General features: G+C 37.7%; 1 protein-coding gene across 1 annotated transcript; it reads right to left on the bottom strand.

Annotated features, from left to right (window-relative positions):
• Window positions 1-365: 365 nt before the first annotated feature.
• Window positions 366-18,095, bottom strand: msraa (methionine sulfoxide reductase Aa). The gene is made up of 6 exons (XM_057822284.1): window positions 17,707-18,095; window positions 4,122-4,190; window positions 3,903-4,022; window positions 3,690-3,794; window positions 1,255-1,361; window positions 366-580 (listed from the first exon to the last, which is right to left on the bottom strand). The coding sequence occupies exons 1-6, from the start codon at window positions 17,840-17,842 to the stop codon at window positions 410-412; spliced, it is 708 nt and encodes a 235-aa protein (XP_057678267.1). The 5' UTR covers window positions 17,843-18,095; the 3' UTR covers window positions 366-409.
• Window positions 18,096-22,441: the final 4,346 nt, after the last annotated feature.

The following is a 22,441-nucleotide window of genomic DNA, read 5'->3' as shown; positions in this document are numbered from 1 at the left end:
TACATGTCGTCTCCGTCTTTCAATACCAGTTTCATCATTCACGCTGATAATTATTACGTTGACGACACATGTACAAATTACAGCCACTGCCAAAAGTTAAGCATTTAAACCAGCGTTGTAATATTTACGAGAAGAGGAGCGACTCATTCATACCAACGATGGAGCTGGAAGATGATCCTCTGCTGCCCTCTGGTGGCGTTGAGTGCTGTTACTTTTCACTGACAGCTCGATAGTTGTGTAAAATGTTTGTTTTTTTTTGAAAATTTTTCTGAAGGCACCACTTTATTATTTTAAAATAATGTTTTGGATAAAAATGTGAATTGTATTTCAAGTCGTGCCCATAAAATCCTAAATTTAAATTTAAAAAAATCGGTTAATCGGTAATTTTAGCTTTGCTGCAATTGGTTGTCTAAGCCTTCGCCTTGATTCCTATTGGACAGGAGACTCCGGTCCCGCCCAACCCGCAGTAGCCGTTGGGGTTCTTGCTGAGGTACTGCTGGTGGTAGTCCTCGGCGTAGTAGAAGGTTTTGTCACCCGCGATCTCAGTGGTGATGCTTCTGAAACCCTCTTTAGTCAGAACCTGCGCAACAATTGGCTGCCATTGACGGCGATAGACGTCCAATCCATTTGAATTGGGAAGGCTGACAGCGAATAGTCACTGCCAACCCTCCCAGTTCAAATGGGTAGGACGTCTATCACTGTCAATGGCAGGGAAATAGTTAAGTTGTGTTTGATGGTCTCTTTTTTTAATTATTATTTTGGTGATTTGGAACATTTTTCCCTTCTGACTTCAACACAAACAAACAAAAACCCGCAAAAATTTAACACAACGTCAGCGAGAATGTCACACACATGAGAAGTTCGGCACCTGAAAATTAAAAAAAATCTCAAATAAAAGCATCCAAGAACATTTTGTGTGTGTGCATCTTCTTGTGTTAGTTTTGCAACTCGTGCGACTTTAGCGCGAGACAGATTTATGACCCAGATGGTTTGGCAAGATTTTGCGTGTGTTTGCTTTGGGCCAACTGCTCACACACACATACATACACACACAGATGGGAGGGGGGATTTATGGGAGGAGGGGTTGGACAATCTGGTAAGAAAAAAATAAGACGGCGAATAGAGATGCTCACCACTTATTTCTTATCAATTTGACACCAAGGCATGACTAAACGATCCAAGAGCGCGATACAGTCAGCGAAAAAACGTGCGCTAGTTCGGGAAAATGGAGTCGCAGGAAAAAAACGTGCGTACCTTCTGGTATTCATCACGGGAAGCGAGCGCCTCATCGAGCTGCTGCTGGGTGTTGGTGTAGATACCCGAGCGGTACTGCGTACCACTGTCGTTGCCTTGACGCATACCTGAATATGCACACCAAAAACACATTGACTTCATTTTACTGTAAAGTCCAAATGTATTGCAGTCTCGGGCAGCCGATGAGTTAAATTTGTAAATTCTTGCATCCTTTTTTACTAGGGCTGTCAAAATTATCGCGTTAACGGGCGGTAATTATTTTTTTTAATTAATCACGTTAAAATATTTGACGCATTTAACGCACATGCCCCGCTCAAACAGATTAAAATGACAGCACAGTGTAATATCCACTTGTTACTTGTGTTTTTCGGTGTTTTGTCGCCCTCTGCTGACGCTTGGGTGCGACTGATTTTATGAGTTTCAGCACCACATGAGCATTGTGTAATTATTGACATCAACAATGGCGAGCTACTAGTTTTGTTTTTTTTTATTGAAAATTTTACAAACTTTATTAAAACGAAAACATTAAGAGGGGTTTTAATGTAAAATTTCTATAACTTGTACTAACATTTATCTTTTAAGAACTACAAGTCTTTCTATCCATGAATCGCTTTAACAGAAAGTTAATAATGTTAATGCCATCTTGTTGATTGTTATAATAAACAAATACAGTACTTATGTACCGTATGTTGAATGTATATATCCGTCGTGTGTCTTATCTTTCCATTCCAACAATAATTTGCAGAAAAATATGGCATATTTTATAGACAGTTTGAACTGCGATAAATTACGATTAATTTTTAAGCTGTAATTAACTCGATTAAAATTTTTAATCGTTTGACAGTAGAGCTGAGAATCGTTGAGCACCTAACGATTCGATTACGATTCAGAGGCTCCGATTCGATTATAAAACGATTATTGATACACTCCCCCCTCCTTTTTTTTTGAGGGAAAGAAAAAAATAAAATGAACACTTAATGTTAATTTATCACATATAACTATTTCGTCACCAGAAAGAACTAGTCACTAAAAAAAGTAATAAAACACAAAATTACAACGACAAATCTGTGCAAAACCCCGGCATAATGCATCTTGGGGAACGGTTATTACATTGGCATGTCCTATGATGGCCTAACTGTATTTGTAATGCTTTGGTCGCCCTCTAGTGTCTCTTTGTGGTAACTGGTGTAAAGATGATGTATTTATCTTTCCTCATATCTTTGGGACATTATTTTGGCACTTTTTCTACAACTTTAGTTGAAGTCCATCTCTTCATTTTTCACAGAAAGTATTTCATTTGGAAAACTTTGAAATTGTTACATTTATCATTATTAAAACGTGCAGTGGGGCAACACAATACAATTAGCCATAATATGTTAAGTCCACTACCACATATACAGTGGGGAGAAGAAGTATTTGATACACTGCCAATGGGTTTTCCCATTGGCAGTGTATCAAATACTTGTTCTCCCCACTGTATCTGCATCGGTTTGATATCGGTATCGGATTTTTGGAGTTGGACAACATCGGGATATTGGTTATCGGACAACTCTAGCTCTTAATTGATATTTTGATATCTAAGTTAAGTGTTTTTGCAGACGTTTTTTTCAATTAATCATTAAATAACAAGCTACAATCATTCAGGCTAATATTAGTTTCAGCGATTGTTTGCCAATCTGTGAGCCAAAGTGAAATAGTTAGCCAAAGTTGAACCATTTAGAGACATCAAAATTGTCATGATCCTCTTTTTTGAGTCTTTTAATTGGCAAATATTTTCTTCTTTCTTCATTTATTTGAAATAGTACATGTTGGTTCCCCGCGACATGAAAGGTTTTGTGTTTTTGAATTTTAAATAGCTGTTAGTGTAAGTCTTGATCCACTCTTGCTGACCCATTCAAAAAGTTGCTTTCGATTTGGCTGCAAATTCCGCGAGATAACTTGAAAAAACACAAAATACACATTTATTTTTATTTGTCATTTTATACGGAAGCGTATTTCTGCCACAAAAAAATTCCAATATCATGTGTTTACAATAATATTATCATTTAAAAAAGTGATTTTTACAACGTAATAACATAACTACCATGCAAATACAGGATTATCATTTAAAAGCATCTTTTTATCATGATGTCCTTATCATCTAAACACATGATAAAGCTTAAAAACTTGATAAATATCCTCTAAAATGTGCTAATTGTAATGTAAAAAGTAACATGATAATATAATGTGAAGATGCAATAACTTGTGTAAAAACATTATTATGTAAAAACGTGATCTACATCATGTAAAAATCCGATAATTATGTAAACATATGAACCGTGTAAAAATTTGAAAACTATAATGTAAAAACATGATCATTATCAAGTAAAAATGTTAAAACTTTGATGGATTTTAAATAATAAAACAATGTGCCAAATTTCAAGAGCATACTCTACCTTGTGTTGGGTTGTGGCTTTCCCAGAACACCTTGAGCAGATTGGCGAAGGAAATCTGATTTGGGTAGAAGACCACCCGGACTACCTCGTTGTGGCCCGTCTTGCCTGAACACGATGTCAAAGTAACAATAAAGTTGCATAATATAGAGGAAAAGCGGCATGGAAAATGAATGAATGAGTATAGTAAAAACAAAAGCGTGTGTTTCTATGTACCTGTGCAAACTTCCTCGTAGGTAGGGTTGGGTGTATACCCTCCGGCATAGCCAACTTGAGTGGAATAAACACCCTTCTGAGTCCAAAATTTCCTTTCTGCGCCCCAGAAGCAGCCCATCCCTGTGGAATGCCACAAAACACAAAGCCAAAAACGTTCAGAAACATACCTGAAATAATTGTAGGGCTGAACTGATTGAACTTTGCATCACTGATACACACCAAACATGGCTGTCTGCACATCTTCCGGGAACGGTTGCACAGTTTTGTTGCCGTTCACGTGGTGTTTGGCTGAGGAAGGATACGAGAAAGTAGATTATACGTTACCGGATTTCAGCCTGTTTTACTGCCTCTTCTTGCCCCCCACTCAAAATGTCGACAAGCAGTTGATTATCAAATTAATCAGTAATTAATGGTGGATTTTACATTTTTAAGCGCCTTAATATAATACATTCACCTTTATATGACGTAATTTTCATATTATAAGCCGCTACTTTTTTCCCTAATTTTGAATCCTGCGGCTTATAGTCGAGTGCAGCTTATTTGTTGATTTATTTGGGTTAATAGCTAACGTTTTATTTGACAGTGGCGTCATAAGACTGTCATAAAACTGTCATAATTATGACATTACACTTTCATGGGTATTACTTAATGCTTATGACAGATGTCACTAAGTGTCATCCAGCAAATTATGTCACTAACTCCATTTATGTCCAGCTTGGATCTTTTACATACATTCAAAAGTGAGATAATTTGCTGAATGACACTAAAAGACATCCGTTAATGGCATTTATTAATGCTTATGACAGTGTCATTTCATAATTATGATGGTTTTATGACAGTCTTATGACACCACTGTCAAATAAAGCGTTACCAAATACTGTAACTAGCAATTAATGAAACAACTGGAACAGTGACTGAAGAAATAATTATTAGCACAAAACATGAATTTTGATTGCTACATCTGTAGCACTGCAATGCATGCTAGGAGGTATTTTGGATGACAACAGTGTTGATAGCAGGTTGCAGCAGAGGTTGACTGTCTCCACGAAGGGAACAGCTGATGGCCAAATGAAGCTTTGCAGCCAATTGGTTCGAAGCTTCATGGTTGTTTATTTGGTCTTATGACAGTTTTATGATGCCGCTGTCAAATACCAAGTGTTACTGGTTAATATCTTTTGATGTATATATATCCCATAAAACAGTGAAGACAGCTGCGGCTTATAGTCCAGTGCGATTTATCTATGAACAAATGTTGCTTTCGTGTCAAATTTGGTGGGTGGTGACTTATAGCCAGAAGCGCCCTATAGTCCGAAAATTATGGTATATACTGTAATCAGAGGTGGGTAGAGTAGCCAAAAAATTGACTTAAGTAAGAGTAGCGTTACTTCAAAACTATATTACTCAAGTAAAAGTAGTCATCAAGTCCAAGTAAAAAAGTATTTGGTGAAAACAATACTCGAAGTAATAAATAGCATTGTGAGTAATTGCTTACGATGTCTGATCTACAGTATACAGTGGGGCAAATAAGTATTTAGTCAACCACCAATTGTGAAAGTTCTCCCACTTAAAAAGATGAGAGAGGCCTGTAATTGTAAACATGGGTAAACCTCAACCATGAGAGACAAATGAGGGAAAAACTGAAAATCACCTTGCTTGATTTTTAAAGAATTTATTTCCAAATTAGAGTGGAAAATCAGTATTTGGTCACCTACAAACAAGCAAGATTTCTGGCTGTCAAAGAGGTCTAACTTCTTCTAACGAGGTCTAACAAGGCTCCACTCGTTACCTGTATTAATGGCACCGGTTTTAACTCATTATCTGTAAAAAAGACACCTGTCCACAACCTCAGTCAGTCACACTCCAAACTCCACTATGGCCAAGGCCAAAGAGCTATCGAAGGACAAAATTGTAGACCTGCACCAGGCTGGGAAGACTGAATCTGCAATAGGTAAAATGCTGGTGTAAATAAATAAGCTTTGGGAGCAATTATTAGAAAACGGAAGACATAAAAGACAACTGATAATCTCCCTCGATCTGGGGCTCCATGCAAGATCTCACCCCGTGGCGTCAAAATGATAACAAGAACGGTTAGCAAAAATCCCAGAACCACACGGGGGGACCTAGTGAATGACCGACAGAAAGCTGGGACCACAGTAACAAAGGCTATTATCAGTAACACAATGCTCCACCAGGGACTCAAATCCTGCACTGCCAGACGTGTCCCCCTCCTGAAGAAAGTACACGTCCAGGCCCGTCTGCGGTTCGCTAGAGAGCATTTGGACGATCCAGAAGAGGACTGCGAGAATGTTTTATTGTCAGATGAAACCTAAATAGAACTTTTTGGTAGAAACACAGGGTCTCGTGTTTGGAGGAGAAAGAATACTGAATTGCATCCGAAGAACACCATACCCACTGTGAAGTACGGGGGTGGAAACATCATGCTTTGTGGCTGTTTTACTGCAACGGGACCACGACGACTGATCAGTGTAAAGGAAAGAATGAATGGGGCCATGTATCGAGAGATTTTGAGTGAAAATCTCCTTCCATCAGCAACGGGATTGAAGATGAGACGTGGCTGGGTCTTTCAGCATGACGATGATCCCAAACACACAGCCAGGGCAACAAAGGATTGGCTTCCTAAGAAGCATTTCAAGCTCCTGGAGTGGCCTAGCCAGTCTCCAGATATCAACCCCATATAAAATCTGTGGAGGGAGTTGAAAGTCCATGTTGCCCAACAACAGCCCCAAAACATCACTGCTCTAGAGGAGATCTGCATGGAGGAATGGGCCAAAATACCAGCAACAGTGTGTGAAAAGCTTGTGAAGAGTTACAGAAAACGTTTAGCCTCGGTTATTGCCAACAAAGGGTACATAACAAAGTATTGAGATTAACTTTTTGTATTGACCAAATACCTTTTTTCCACCATGATTTGCAAATAAATTCTTTAAAAATCAAACAATGTGATTTTCTGTTTGTTTGTTTTTTCACATTCTGTCTCTCATGGTTGAGGTTTACCCATGTTGATAATTACAGGCCTCTCTAACATTTTCAAGTGGGAGAACATGCACAATTAGTAGTTGACTAAATACTTGTTTGCCCCACTGTAAACTGTTACTATCATACTGTCCTATAACCTATTACATCACCACATTAAGCCAAAGAAATAGAAAAAAAAAGGGGGAATTCCCACGAGAGAAAGAAATTACATTAACAAAGCATCATTCGTCCAAAGAGCATGAGTGTCCACATTTTTCTCCAAAAGTTATTCAAGTAAATGTAACGAAATAAATGCAACATATTACTCCCCATCTCTGTGTATAATCACTAATCTGGGCCTTTTTAGAACATGTTTAAAGACCCACTTTTTTAGACAAACCTTTTCTCCGACTAGGGTAGCCTTTTTTTTTTTTTTACGGTTTTAATGTGTTCGAATTTTGTCTGTTTTATTTGTTGGAATTTTCCCCCTCTCAATTATATTGTATAGTACTCTCCTACCTTTTATTTATCATGTACTATATTTTGTTCTGTAGTAAAGGACTGAGGACCTCAAGTTTTTGTAAAGGGCTATATGAATAAATTCGATTAGATTTAAAGAAACAAAAAATTAAAATATAACAATTAGTGCTGCAACGATTAATCAATTAACTCGAGTATTCGATAAGAAAAAAATATTCGAACTAAATTTTGTTGCTTAGACTATCTGTTTAATTAAAGTGGCATTGTAATGGTTTATTTTGAAAGTGTTCACATTTAGCTACATAGATTAGGGTGTAAACACTGCCCTCTGGTCTGCCTCATTTCACATGGCTGAATCCAACTGCTCCCTGTTAAGACCGACGTAAGCTGAGTTTTTTTTGGGTTAAATTTTTTTAATGCATTTGTAATTTAGTTTATAGGTAAATTTAGTCGTTTTTTGTGGGAATATGAGTCTAAACCATTTGTTAGGAGCATTGTTTAAAAAAAAAAAAGGTTAGTATTTTACAGCATTTAAGCTAACGGACTTTTGCTGTGAAAGTTAGCCAATTGTTCTTGTTTGTACATAGATCCTCATTTATTTATTTTTTATACCGTTTGAGGCTCATCCCAGGTATTTTAATTTTTCATGTTCCTTATCCGATTACCCGATTATTCGAACTAGTTCATCGATTAATTTACTACTAAAATAACTGATAGCTGTAGCCCTAATAACAATTCTGTTTCGTATTTACCTATCTCATTATCTTTATTCATCTGTTTTAAATTTAAAAAAGAAGAAAAATAAATAAATAATTATTTTTAACCCTTTCATGTACTAATTATGATAAATCTGGATTCTTTCCTCAAGTGTTTTTATAACTCTATAGGCATGATCGGAAATAATTACCTAGTTGTCCAGTGCAGTGACCACTATGCTTGAAAATGTTTTTTTTTTTTTTTAAAAAAGGATTAAAAAAAATATATATTTGTCAAGTATAAAAATAGATCCTTAGGTAGACATTGTAAAATTACCCAAAAATAAGGAGAGAAGACACTCAGTTTTCTTGGCCAAGGAGAACAAAAATGTGACTCGTGAGTCACCCAAATTGATCTAAAGAAAAAAACCCTCCTTGGTATTTTATTTAGGGGTTTGTCCTAAACAAAATGGATGCCGCCCTAAGGGATGGAAGAGCAAGCTGGAGACACCCATGTGGTTTTCGATTGGCTATGTATGTGCATGTAGGTGGAACTAAGTGAATACACATGTGGAGGCAAGAGCTTATGTAAACAGTCATTACAATCATATAAACAGTCAAAATAATCCAGACACTTCAGTTATGCAACGCTGCGGCCATGGAAGATGTCCTCGGATGGAAAATTGTCCTCGGAGGTCTAGACGAAAGTCCAGACGCCAGGTGCTGAGGATGCCTCAGAAGGTCTAGTTAGCCATGGTGCGGCCATGAGGCAAAATAGTTCTCATCCCGACCCTCTTTTACCCTTTGTAACACTTAAGCATTATACTACAACCTGGTATAGCAAGCAATAATCATTTACTGGTTATATAAGTAAGAAAAATATGGCAATATGTATTATTTATGGTATATATGAGCACAAGCAAATATTCAATCAACCAACCAAGCAAACATTTAATCAATCAAACCTCGATAATTACCTCAACAATATTTATTCACCACCTCTTCAAAAAAAGCATATCTCCCTAGTCACTGGAAATGTCAAATTTCGATTGATTACAAAGATCATCCTCTGCTTCCATCAAACAACTGCTTTTGCTTTAGAAAACACTGGCTATGTTTTTACATGGACAAAATTTCCTTAATCCGATTACTATTCAGATTAAAATTATGATCGGATGCACCGTTTTCATAGATACTAAAAATATTAGGATTTGTGTGTTCATGCATCAGAACGTCAGTCAGAACAATTTATTAAACGGGCACAGATTGATGCTGCCTTCATGTCCTGTCGTAATTATAGTAAATAAGGTTAGAGGCTAAGTTTTTTGTTTTTTTAAAAAAAATGTTTATGATGAATCTTATTTTTTAACTTTTTTATTTTTTAGTTTTCGCAAAAATGTTCAGTTAAGAACAAAAAATTACCATTTGCATTTTGGTGCATTCTCTTGTTGTTGTAGATCAGACATGTCCAAAGTCCTGCCCGGGGGCAAAAAGCGGCCCGTGGTCAAATTTCATCCGGCCACCAGCCTCTGTCATAAAATCAATAACGTCTGGCCCGCACACAGGCTTAATAAATTGGTCAGCAGTACTGCTACCAGCATATGAAGTAGCTTACACACTAAATGCTGCTCCTCATTTACCCACTAATAGGCAGCAGCACTCTAAGCAACATTACCCCTCGTGACCCTTTAATTCCAATTTTCTAAAATGGCGACAATCAACAAATAAAAAAGTTGACTGCGACGGCCGACGCCTCAAGGATAGGTGGAAATTGGACTATTTCTTCACTAAAATACACAACAACTGTGTCTGCCTCATTTGCAAAGAGACAGTGGTTGTTTTTAAAGAGTTCACTGTGAGGCGATATTACCAAACAAGACACGCTGACATCATAAGCGGATTTTAAGGGGCCGAAAAGTGTCATTACATGTAATTGACTTTCCTATATATACAGTATATAAAAGTTGTAAAGCAATAAAACTGCAACAAATATGAATGAAATGAACAAAAAACATTTTTATAATGGGTCGAAATTATTTTTCAAGCACCTTAGACAGTCATTTGCTTTGCATATATTTGAATATATATATATATATATATATATATATATATATATATACATATATTAGAGAAAAAAAGACTTTTAAAAATGATTTTTTTTCTTTGTTTGAATTTTTTTTTTTGATTGAAGCAACTTTTTTGGGGATTGAATGATTTAGACACAAATGTCCTAATCATAATATGGCCCAAACACAAAAAGGATTGCTTCAATCAAAGAAAACTTTTTCAATGAAAAATTAAGTGTTCAAATGCAAATTTTTTTAATCATGTTTTATATGATTGAAAATTTTCTTATTTTAATTGATTTTTTTTTTTTTTGAAAATCTAGTTTTTTGAAGCAACTTATTTTTTGATTGAATAATAAAGAGAAAAATGTCCGAGCCAAAAGGTGGCCCAAACACAAATCAACATTACTTCAATTAAAAAAAAATGGACTTCAATCAAAAAATAATAATAAAATAAAAATTAATCAAACAAAATGAGCTTTTGCATGCATTTTTTTTGTTTTTTGAGTTTCAAATTTATTTTTGCATTCAAACACATTTTTTTTTTTTTTTAATTGAAGTGACATTTTTTTAATTGAATAATAAAGACCCAAATCTACCTCCATATGACTCCGCCCAGGGGATACAATTTTTGACTGGGGTAACTACATTGGCACGACACAATGGATGACGATCTTGGCGAAAAGTATAGCGTAAGCAGCCTGATTTAGAATTCCCCTCAAGAGTATGGGAAACAAAAAACGTTCATTGTCAACTTGTTAATTTAAATATTGTTGTAAGTTAATTTGATTGCTGACACTGCGTTTTGGGGTCATCAACATATTATGCCCTCCCTGCCCCAAACTCAAAAGTTTTCAAAACCCTCAAACTCCGCCTATGGCTTACATGTACGACAAGATTACAGGGAAGAAACGCAGCGAGAAATTGAAGCAACTTGAAGCTAGTTTAATTACACAGCAGCAGTATTTCGCAGGAGCCCGAGAGTCAAAAGAGAACGCCAAAAAGGCTAGTTGCGAGATTGTTGAAATTATTAATTTTAAAAAATAATAAAGCAAATGTGACACACAGAATGGCTTGCAAAAATTTGCTTAAATATATTGTTCTGCGTAAAAGAAGGCCGGCCAAGGTCGGCCCCCTACATTTTTACAACACCAAATCTGGCCCCCTTTGCAAAAAGTTTGGACACCCCTGTTGTAGATGAATGAATAGGTCTGACTTCCATGAAATGAAACATCGCGCCGTCTATTTAGGCATTAAATGTTAGCATTACTCTGTCTATTTTTTCCATTCAGAAGTCAATTTTAAGATTTTTTAACATCTCAAGCAACGTGTTCATCTCAGATACAGACCAATTTAGTCTGCTTCTACAAGCTTCCGGGGTGACAGAAACTAAAATATACTGACGTCACAGGTAAGGAAGTTTTTTTCAGGTGTGCCGATCGGATTTTCAATCGGGACAAACGTTCGGAATAGAATCTTGATCGGAACAGGCTGGATATTCCGAATGGGGTGTGTACATGAAGCATTTTATTCCGGTCAGGCTTTTAATCAGAATAAAAGTGTACCCACTGATGCAGTTTCATAGTTACATAATATTCATAGTAGGGCTGCAGCTATCGATTATTTTAGTAGTTGATTAATCGATGAACTAGTTAGTTCGAATAATCGAGTAATCGGATAAGGAACATCAAAAATTAAAATACCTGACCTCATCCTCAAACGGTATGAAAAATAAATAAATGAGGATCTATAAACAACAAAAGAACAATTGGCTAACTTACACTGCAAAAGTCCGCTAGCTTAAATGCTATAAGACACATATTCCTACAAAAGAACAGCTAAATATATCTATAAACGAAACTACGTATGCATTGAGGAACAAAAAAAAAAACATTAGCTTACACAAAACTAAGCTTATGTTGGTCTTAACAGGGAGCAGCTGGATTCTGCCGTGTAAAATGAGGCAGACTAGAGGACAGTGTATCCACCCAAATCAATACAACTAAATGCAAACCTTTCAAAACCATTACAATGCCACTTTAAACGAATACTCGTAGCAGCAAAATTTAATTTGAATCTTGTTTCTAATCGAATACTCGAGTTAATCGATTAATCGTTGCAGCACTAATTCATAGTTCAACATTTCTAAAGGTAAACTTTCTGGTTCCAATGCACTGTTATAACGTGGTTCCCAGAGTAAAACAACAGTACATAGCTTGATTTCTATACAAGCTGATTGGTGGACTCATCGAATAAAATATACATAGCTCAATTTGGCTCAGTCTTTTAAAAAACAACTCACACCCCTGAGTCAATTTAAATCCACAATGCTGCGTCGCTGTGCAAAAGCGCACCCTATTGAAGCCATATCCTGCCTTGTCAAAGGCAAAATGCAGATAAATAGATGCTCTTCTGTTCCGGCTGCGATGCCAGTGCACATCTATTCAAGGAGCGCCAACACTCGGCAGAGCCACTCATACTGAAGAGGGGAACGCTGTGGTGCCAATTGGAACCGACGGCTGCCAGATTCAAGCTGCGACCAGTCTTCATGTTGCCTACACACGCTATCTCCCATTTCCAATACTAAAAATAAAAGTACATCCTGTATAAGCAGATGGACGTTTTTGTCACGCAATATTATGATACAATTGATCACTATGGCCTAACGGCTCTTAACTCGTTCGCTGCCATTAACGGCAACAGGCGTCCAATCCATTGAACACCGAGGCACCACACCCAAATAGGAATGAATAGAAGGGTTGTTCCAACTATGTTTTTTTGCTCCCGATCCGATCCCGATCGTTTTAGTTTGAGTATTTTGGCAATGCATTAAGGAAAAAATGAATAAAATTCGGACGAATATATACATTCAACATACAGTACAGTATTTGTTTATTATGACAATAAATCCTCAAGATGGCATTTATAGTAGAGCTGAAACGAGTACTCGAGCAACTCGAGTTACTCGAGTTTAAAAACTGATCCGAGTAATTTTATTCACCTCGAGTAATCGTTTATTTTGACAGCTCTAAGCATCACGTTTTGCTCGGACTACTTTTAATGCGGGACAACGCGCTGTCACGTGCGGAGAGGAAGAAGGAAAAAAAAAAAACTTAACTGCAGCCGACAGCCGCCACAAACGACGCCGACGTTGCTAAATACTAGCCCGCACGATGCTACGTTGGTACAGGTAGTGTCTGATGCGTCTCATAGAGATCACATGTATGTTGAACTAGATGCGGAATGACAGACTCGGCCGCGTCTGGGCAGCGTTAGTAAACAGCCGCCATCTTAAAGCAGTAGAGCGCTAAGCGCTAATAAATAAGATTAACGTTACTGTCGCTACTAGCTCACGTAACGTTAGACCTGCGGAGGGCTAGGTTTCAATTAATTATGACCACTGTCGATGCGTGGCTAACGTGTCTTACATACAGGCTTTAACATAACATAGCATTGTGGAGTGATGAGGGTGTAAAATAAAAACTTAATCATGCTAACTATCAATTTTAGCTCAGTAGTCATTGCTGGATAAAACACCAAGTAGCACTGGTCCCTAATGTGCTCCAATACAGCCTGTATCATACATTTATTTTGAACACTGCAAAAACTCAAAATCCTATCAGGACTTACAGAAAATTCAATTGAAACAAGTGGGAAAAAATCCCAACTTTTAAGTGATGTGTGTTATCAAGCGTAACGGCATTTTATATATATATATATATATATATATATATATATATATATATATATATATATATATATATATATATATATATATATATTTTTTTTTTTTTTTTTAATAAGATCTAAAAGTTTTTTGAGTGAAAGCAGTGAATTAGTCTTTTTTTTTTTTTTCTAGTTACATCTGAGATGCAATTGTTGGCTGTTTTCAACAATATACATCGAAAATAAAGACATTGATTGACTGAAAATGGTTCAAGATTAGATGAAATGTCTTGTTTTCTCATGTATATTTATAATTGCTCTTCACCTAAAAATATATTTGTTTTATCCGATTAGTCGATTAATCGATAGCATTTTCAGTCGATTACTCGATTACTAAAATATTCGATAGCTGCAGCCCTAATTTATAGCATTAACATTCTTTCTGTGAGAGGGATCCACGGATAGAAAGACTTGTGACTTTGTATATTGTGACTAAATATTGCCATCTAATGTATTTGTTGAGCTTTCAATAAATGATACTGTAGCCATGCCCAAATGCATGATGGGATGATGTAACACGCCTTTAGCAACCATGACTGTGCATAGTGCTACCAATTGATATATCTTCTCTGCGTTGGGAAATAACATAGGGTGTTAAGAAAAGATCAATTGGTACCTTGCTTCCCCACATTGCTTCCCACGATATTTCTAATCGGAGGGAGAGGGGTTGTAAGGCTTTAGCCAATTAAAAAAGGGCTCCTAAGGCTGCCAAAATTCACTCTACTCATTTCACACTGACTTTTAGCTCTCTATATGGGTAAATCGGCGCCATTACAGATTGTGTGCGACAATGCGTGAGTGGGTCGTGCATCGCATGCATTAATTGCATTAAATATTTTAACGTGATACATTTTTTTTAAAATTGATTACCGCCGTCATTGGGATATATTTGATAACCCTACCTTAAGCTTAAACTAAAGACTCTGGATGAGTGCAACATATTATGTCTGTTAATACGATGTCAATTAGAAAACGATTTAATTAAAAAAAAAATATATATATATATATATTAAAAACAGGCATGTCAGATATTTTTTTGCCGATTCCAATACTTTGAAAATGACGTGATCGGACCCGATCGATCGGTAGGATCATGAAATGATAAAACTTCTTCACCAAAAAAAAGGAGAATTTATGGTTGCCTTGATTCGAGATGTAATGAGTTTTTTATTGTTTTTTTGGTAAAGCAACTTTTGGTAGTTAGTCATATAATAATTGACTGCTATAAGATTACCGACTCAGACCTGAACTTCAAATGCAATCTAAAGTTTATCACTAAATCTGCCTATTAGTACCTAAAACATAGCCAGATTTAAAGGGTTTCTGTCTACACAAGACATGGAAAAGCATATCCATGCATTCATTTTTAGCAGATTGGATTAGTGCAATGGCATATGTACAGCTCTGAACAAAAAAACATTTAAGATGCTGCAGCTATATTAAATAGATCATATTAAACCGGTCAGGAAGTCACTCCAATGGCTTCCAATGAATCAAACAATAGACTATAAAATCTTACTGCTTGTCTACAAAACAATTAACGGTCTTGGACGAAAATACATGCTGGATTTGCTTGATCCCTATTTGTTTTCAAAGAACAAGAACCAAGCAGGGTGAGACGGCATTTAGTTATTATGTTCTTCAACTGTGGAAAAAAATTCCTGAAGATCTGAGGTGTGCTCAAACGGTTAGTACCTTTAAATCACATCTAAATACACTATAGCATAGTTTAATGTAGCATATATATGGCGGAAAACACTCAGGTGACTTGAAGTTCCACTCTGAGACCCACAATTAGGCCAAATTTCAAAATTGTCCGATATCCACAAGTAATACATCATTGGAAAGCTTAAAATCTCACTTTTCTGGGGCAAGAAAATTTTTGAACAGGAGGGCATTTAAAAAATATTTTTCTTAAAACAGCAAAACCCTAACTGGAGGTGAGAGAGCATAATTAAAGACGCCATTATTTTTAACGAGATATCATCTTACCTTGTTTGGATCCAAAAACTCCATGTAGCATGTATCACCGAGTGTCAAGACACAGCTGTGAATGGCCACAGCCGGATTTTTGGGAGATTTTATGGGTGAAACATGGTAATATAACAAGGGTCACAATGCAGAAATCGCAGATGTCAAGGAAATTCAACTTTGAACTCCAAGACAAGTGTCAACTCGATAGCTCGATGAGAAATGAATCACACTCAACCAAGGATTGTCTTTGCAGGTTTTATGTACAAGACAAGAGTTCTTGGGTACAGACACGGAATAACGCACAAAGTGCCTCTCCGCATGTGGACAAAAGAGAGATACGGGGCATCCCTCTATTTATGGGTTGACACCATAGAAACTGAATTGAAATTTAGTAAAAACATCTCAAGTTACAGAAAAACATCTCTCATAGGGGAAAACCACCTTAAGCTATAACCTGTAATCACCAGCTGTGGCCAGAAAGAAGTTTGATAAGCCATAGTTGCCACATTGTATTTATTCAGGGCATGTTGGAAAACAACAGAAAAATAACAGTCCATATTTGGGCATATTGACTCCGTCTACAATCGTCAAGGCTATGAGAAGGCCCACTCAAAAAGATTACAACAGATTATTTTAACAATGACACTCTATGCAATAATGTTCTCATGCAAGCATAACAAAATCATTCAACATATAATGTATATTGGTTGTGTTTTAAGCATGAATAAATTCTCTCACAGCAGACATCAAGGAGGGGACGAGATTTTTTCATACATTTACCATTTAAACATTTTTTGGTCAATTTTTCTTTTTTTGGATCGATTATTTGTCATCTAACATTTCGGGGAAAATGCGACGGTAACAAAAAAAAAAAAATACAATTAAGCGATAGTTATGAGGTAGATATCCATGACTTATTTACAGACACCGTTTTTTTTCATTGAGACGTAATCTGTTTAAAAGTTTAAAACATGCGAGTGAATAATTTTTTGAAGTCTTCTTTTTTATAAACAAAATATTAGACATCAATTAATAAGTATAAGCTAAAAATGACAGACATTTTGAAATATAATTACTTATTTTCTTTTTATGGCTGGGTTGAAACAAAAGCGGTTGTGCGACATCTGTAAACGGGGTTTCCAGGGTAAAACAGAAAAATTAAAAATAGTTCGGGGGCTTAATGCGCCATGAATCTGCTATGGCAGCATGTAGCCATATTGTCCTATCAAACACAACAGTTCTTTTGGCTTAAAATACAGCAGTTTATTTTAAAGAGGAGTGCAAGAGCACAAACTGCTTTTTCAGTCTTGTCTGTGTTTTTCGCCAAATATATATTTTTCTGTGTACCCTGTAACCTGTTTTTGTCTCAGCCTTATTGCACTTTTGATTTATGTGGTACACTTTATGTATTTTACAGCTTGTTGTACTCTGTATAATGACAATAAAGCCCATTTTGATTGCTTTTGGCTGTCTTGCTTATATTCATATATTGTGTAAATGAATATGCTTTGAAAATGTGGACTCCTTGAAATAAAATAAAAGGTGAATAAAGCACCAGAGGAATTCAAAAGTAACGATAATGAATATTTTTAAAAGTTAAAAAATAAATGAATAAATAAAGTAACCTTTTTTTATATATATATTGTTTCCACGGAAGCGAATGGTGCCCGCGCATGCGCATCCATGTCAAACACGAATTATTAATATATATTTTTTTTTAATAACTCAGTTTTTACACAATTTAGGCAGTTTGTAGGTTGCGGTTGGGATTTCAAATGTATTGGGTAACTATATCAATTTTAAAAAATGTTTAACTGTTTGACTTTTAGCCAAAGTCGTAATTCAGCAAGAAGCTAGCAAGTTAAAGCTAAAACAGTGGACACTCACCGGCTACTTTAATACCCTCGGCCCGGCCGGGCAGTGCTGCGTCCGGGCTTGGTAGTTGCATCTTGGAGGCCATGTCTCCCATTCGACTGTTGGCAAGATGACGCCAAATAAGTAGTCTAAAGGAGGAGGAGACCATTGAAACCCGGCCAGCCAGGAACAATCACGCTCCCTCACAGGCGCTAGTTGGGTTTCTTTGCTAGCTTAGTGGAGAGCTACGTAACATCAGCCACCTGCTTACCCAACTCCGGTGTTACAACACGATAACTGCTAACATGCGCGTTAAAACCAGAATTAAATACTCGATTTTTTTTTTTCATGTAAATGACTCCCGAGTCAAGTATTGGCCTCTTCTGCTTCTGCCGCAATGAAAATGAAATCCTACACCTAGCACTGCACAAGTTACTTAGTTTTATAGTCACCTGCTATTTAAAGAAACACTAGGTATCTTTTCAACCTTTGTAAAATATTTCATAACATTAATATGCATTGCTTTCGCCTGCACTAATCAACATTTAGGAGGGTGGCTGGAACCCTGCCACACACACAAAAAAAACAAACAACAAATGTAGTTTCCCCATTCATAAGCCGATGCTTTCGCGCAAATTCTGCAAAGATGGCAGAGCAACTAAAGAGACAAAAAGTTTTGTCTGAGGAGTAAAAAAAAAAAGGGAGGCTACCAAGATATACAGAATAAACATTGGCCTGGCTTTCACTCGCTGGCGTGACACCCACCTCCCAACTGAACTCGGGGTGGTGGGTTTAGCCACACGGTTGCTAACTGTCATATGCTATTGTTTAGCCACAACTGGATTTATTACCTTATTACTATTCATCCTTCACACAGCCGCTGGAACCAGAAATCTTATTTAATCCATCTGCATGCGACCGAGATTGATTTTTGATTAATGATTTTACAACATCGTGCGGGTGTGCATTGGTCCTCATGGGAAACGCAGTCTTCCTTAAAGTGCCTGAGACAGCGTAAAAAAATCTTAAGTAGCATTATTATGTGAATTAGAATCATATTTTGAGACAATTCGACTATATGCAACAATTTGGCAAAGAGCAGATGACGACAAATTAGTCTTTTAATCTGCCTTTTAACCCTGCCTGTCATTATAGCGCTCTAGCGGCAGGGTCATGATTTCATCTTATTTAGAATTTAGCCCATAGAGTGGGAATTATTCAGAACGTGGAAAATGCGACGAAGAGGGCAGCAAAATATCACTGTTTCAATCTCTCTACTCCAATTTTTTTTATAGGATATTCTTTTTATCGAAGTATTTTCCCCAATTGCTAAATAAATGGTATGGTCATGACAAATAAACATCTATGGTCATGACAAATAAACATCTTGTGCTATATGAAATATTCAAAATGCATTTATTCAGTATGACATGGCAAAATTATTCCATAATGGTCAAAACTATTGACTTATTGTACCTCCCGGACAATATTTTATGCCACCGGAGTTAGTCTGGCTTTTGTCATTTCCATGGCCCGGCTTCGGAGAGCGTAAACAAACCAGGAGGTGTGACAGCTACCCCGGATCATGTCACACGGTGGCGGGGTTGTCGATTGTCTTCACTAATCGGCAGCGAGCAAGTTACCGCTCGCCATTCCCTTGCTGCCGCAGGAGAGCTTGTTTGCCAGGGAAGCAGCTAGAGAATGACCGCCGTACAAAACAGGCCAACGTCGGAGGAGCACGCAGCTGCCCGAGCTCAACCCGAGGATAGTGGTCTATTGCCGGGCACACGAAGAGGTCAGAGGGGGCTGGAAGTCTGGACAATATGGAGAACCGCACAAGCATAAGCCTAGTATAGCGCTCTCCCGGTGGACAAGGAGCATTGTCAGCCACAAAATGCAAGCCACCTCCGTATTAAAACGTGTGCCATGATCCCAGTATTTGACATAATACAAAACACAATGTTTACTCACTTTCTCGTAAGTCTAATGGTCCCACAGTTGTTGGACGTGTTTTGGCCAATCTTGGCGTGAACGGGAACTTTTTGAAACCCAAAAAGGCTCACGCCTCTCACTGGTGCAGCAACAAAACCCTGCAGCACTTTTAGCCGGCGTGTAGCAAAAAACATTCTCATTCCTCCTCAAAAAACGAAGTTATTCATTTTCATGGCGCGGTATTAAAAAAATTGAAAATACAAATCGATCGCTTCCACACACATCCAAGCGGTCCATTTCATTCAGGAGCATAAAATACCGCTGAAATATGAAATAAACATGCTTTTTCCTGTCATAGGCACTTTAAAGCAAAACACTACCGCTTTTGTCCACCGGCATCACTAAAATCGACCAAAACTGAAAAGTTACCAAGTGTTGCTATAAACAATTTGAAAACTAAATTTCCCGGATAAATTATTCACACTATATTTTACCGTCATGCAAACGTGAACTTGGAAATGTTGTTAACTTATTCTGAAAATTAAGTAAAGTGAGCAAATTCCTTATGGAGTTGGGTTTTTGTACGTGAGGCTGAATGTGATGCAAAGCAGTGCAGCATAAAAAAATTTGATGCAAACAAAAAACACAATCATACAAGGATAGATATTATGAGATGTTGACGACGATAGACGTCAATTCAATTTCGATTGGGAGGCAAGTCAAAACAGATGGGACATCTATCGCCGTCAATGGCAGACCAGGACTTAACTAAATAATGTCATTGAACATTTGAATAAATCACAATGAACATTCACAACGTCAATTTACCGACTATTTAGTCATATTTTGACAAAAAAAAAAAAAAAGAAAATCACAACTGGTCCCTCACTGAGCTTGTAGAGGAGGATGCAAGGGGGGAGGGGGAGTCAAGCTGGAGGCTGAGGATGTAACAGAGGACCACCCCTCCCCATCCTCTCTCCATCTGACTGCGCCCAGCTCTTCATCCTCATCCTTCATCCTCATCCTGCCGCAGCATCATGCGCTCCTAAAAGATGTCAAGATCCACTATTCTCGTTGGAATGTCTCAGGAGCTTCCCTGGACTCGGTTGGAGACGTAACGCCAACATAAAAAAAGGATCTAGGTCCCCGCTAGCGGACCTCCGACGAGAGCTCCGAGGACCGGGTGTAGCGCACCCTGAAAGCCGCTCGAAAGCTCTCGATGATCGGACACTGACTCGGCCCGCATCGGCCTCTCACTTCGCTTTCCGTGCGGTTAAAAAAATCGATGTGCGCCATTTTTCCTGAAAGGTATTGTGTATACTATACTTTTATTTTTGAATTATTGACATATCAAACTATTTAAACGTATGTTTAAACGTCCATTTCAGTGTTGCGCATGACAAAAAAAAAAAAAAGAAAAAAAGACGCAATGTGCGCTTGTGCATGCGCAACTTGGACGAGGATGCGCACACGCCCTCGTACATAATATATGCATCCTACTTTCAAATATACTTGATTATTTAACATGATTAAAAATTATTTGAATTACGATTTTCAATTGGAATGATTTCTGTGGTCGTCGGCTTTACGCACGACCCCCACAAAAGGCAGCCAAGCATCCCCTCCTTTACACCCCCCCCCCTTCCTATATTTGAGGCTGTTCGCTATCTAGGTCATTAGCATAAGATACTGCAGCTTCTTTTGCAAACAAAAAATGCTGCAGGAAGTCTTTTTTTTTTTTTGATTACTTTACTTGAAAAGGAGGGAGGGCGACACAGGCGATGATGTCAAGTCCCAGCATCAGCATCATCTTTTCCACCCCCCCACCCCCCATCACCACCCCTGCAGCTGAGCCATTAATGCAGTGCTCTATAAGAAGGTGCATTATGGCTGCTGGATAATGGAAGCTAGAGGTTTTAATGGGCCCAAGTGCTGCCTAAAGGGCCATTCCGCTGCTTTTACCTGCCGCTTGTGAGCAAAAACCCATTCCATTTGTTTTCCATGATGCGTTGAAGGCGAAACCAGTGTTGAGAAATGTTATTTTACACCCTCGCGTCCAGGAATTGAACATCTAAAATGAAAACAGTTCAAGCGTATTTCTTTGACATTTACTTGGTGAGTTTTTGTGGCACCCACAAGGTCACAAATGAAGGTGATGGAGGTGCAAGCGAGTATGACACAGGAGGGATGCGGTGGAATTGAACAGAGTGTACCGTGTTGCTGGAGGGAGGCGGGGAGGGGGGGCTGCAGGAGAAAAGTAGGCCAGCCGATGCAGTCGGCGCTCACGTGAAAAGCGGGTCGTCTCTCGTCGTGTTCACAGCGGACCTTGATTTAAATGTCCATACAATTAAGGCACGCGGTGAATGCCAAGAGAGAGGCCTAATAACGACAGCAGCGTGTTAGTATGATTGACAAATGACAGTGGAGGGGGTAAAATCGGATAGTTTGGCTTTTTCTGCCACTGACGGCGATAGACGTCCAATCCATTTGGACTTGGAGGGCATGCAGCGATTGTTCCCTGCCACCCTCCTAGTCCAAATGAATCGGACGGCTATCGCAGTCAACGGCAGATGATGATTTTAAGATTTTGTCGCGATTAAAACTTGTAATTATCAGGGGTGTGCAAACTTTTGTGCTTTGGACCAGGGTCAATTTTGAAAAAGGACAGATGGGCGTATGTTAGAGTATGTGGAATATTGTTCATTGTATTTAGTTAATATTTTTTTAAAAATATATTTACAGGAAATCAGTTGAACAATTAGTACAAAAAAAATTGTATTATTACGTTAACAGGCAAAAAAATCATGAAAAAAATCACAGGATGAAAAATTTTAAA

The sequence above is a fragment of the Corythoichthys intestinalis genome, chromosome 19, assembly GCF_030265065.1.
Source record: "Corythoichthys intestinalis isolate RoL2023-P3 chromosome 19, ASM3026506v1, whole genome shotgun sequence".
Taxonomy (NCBI): Eukaryota; Metazoa; Chordata; class Actinopteri; order Syngnathiformes; family Syngnathidae; genus Corythoichthys; species Corythoichthys intestinalis.
The sequence above is the reverse complement of the archived record's forward strand: the minus strand, read 5'-3'. Positions and strand labels throughout refer to the sequence as shown.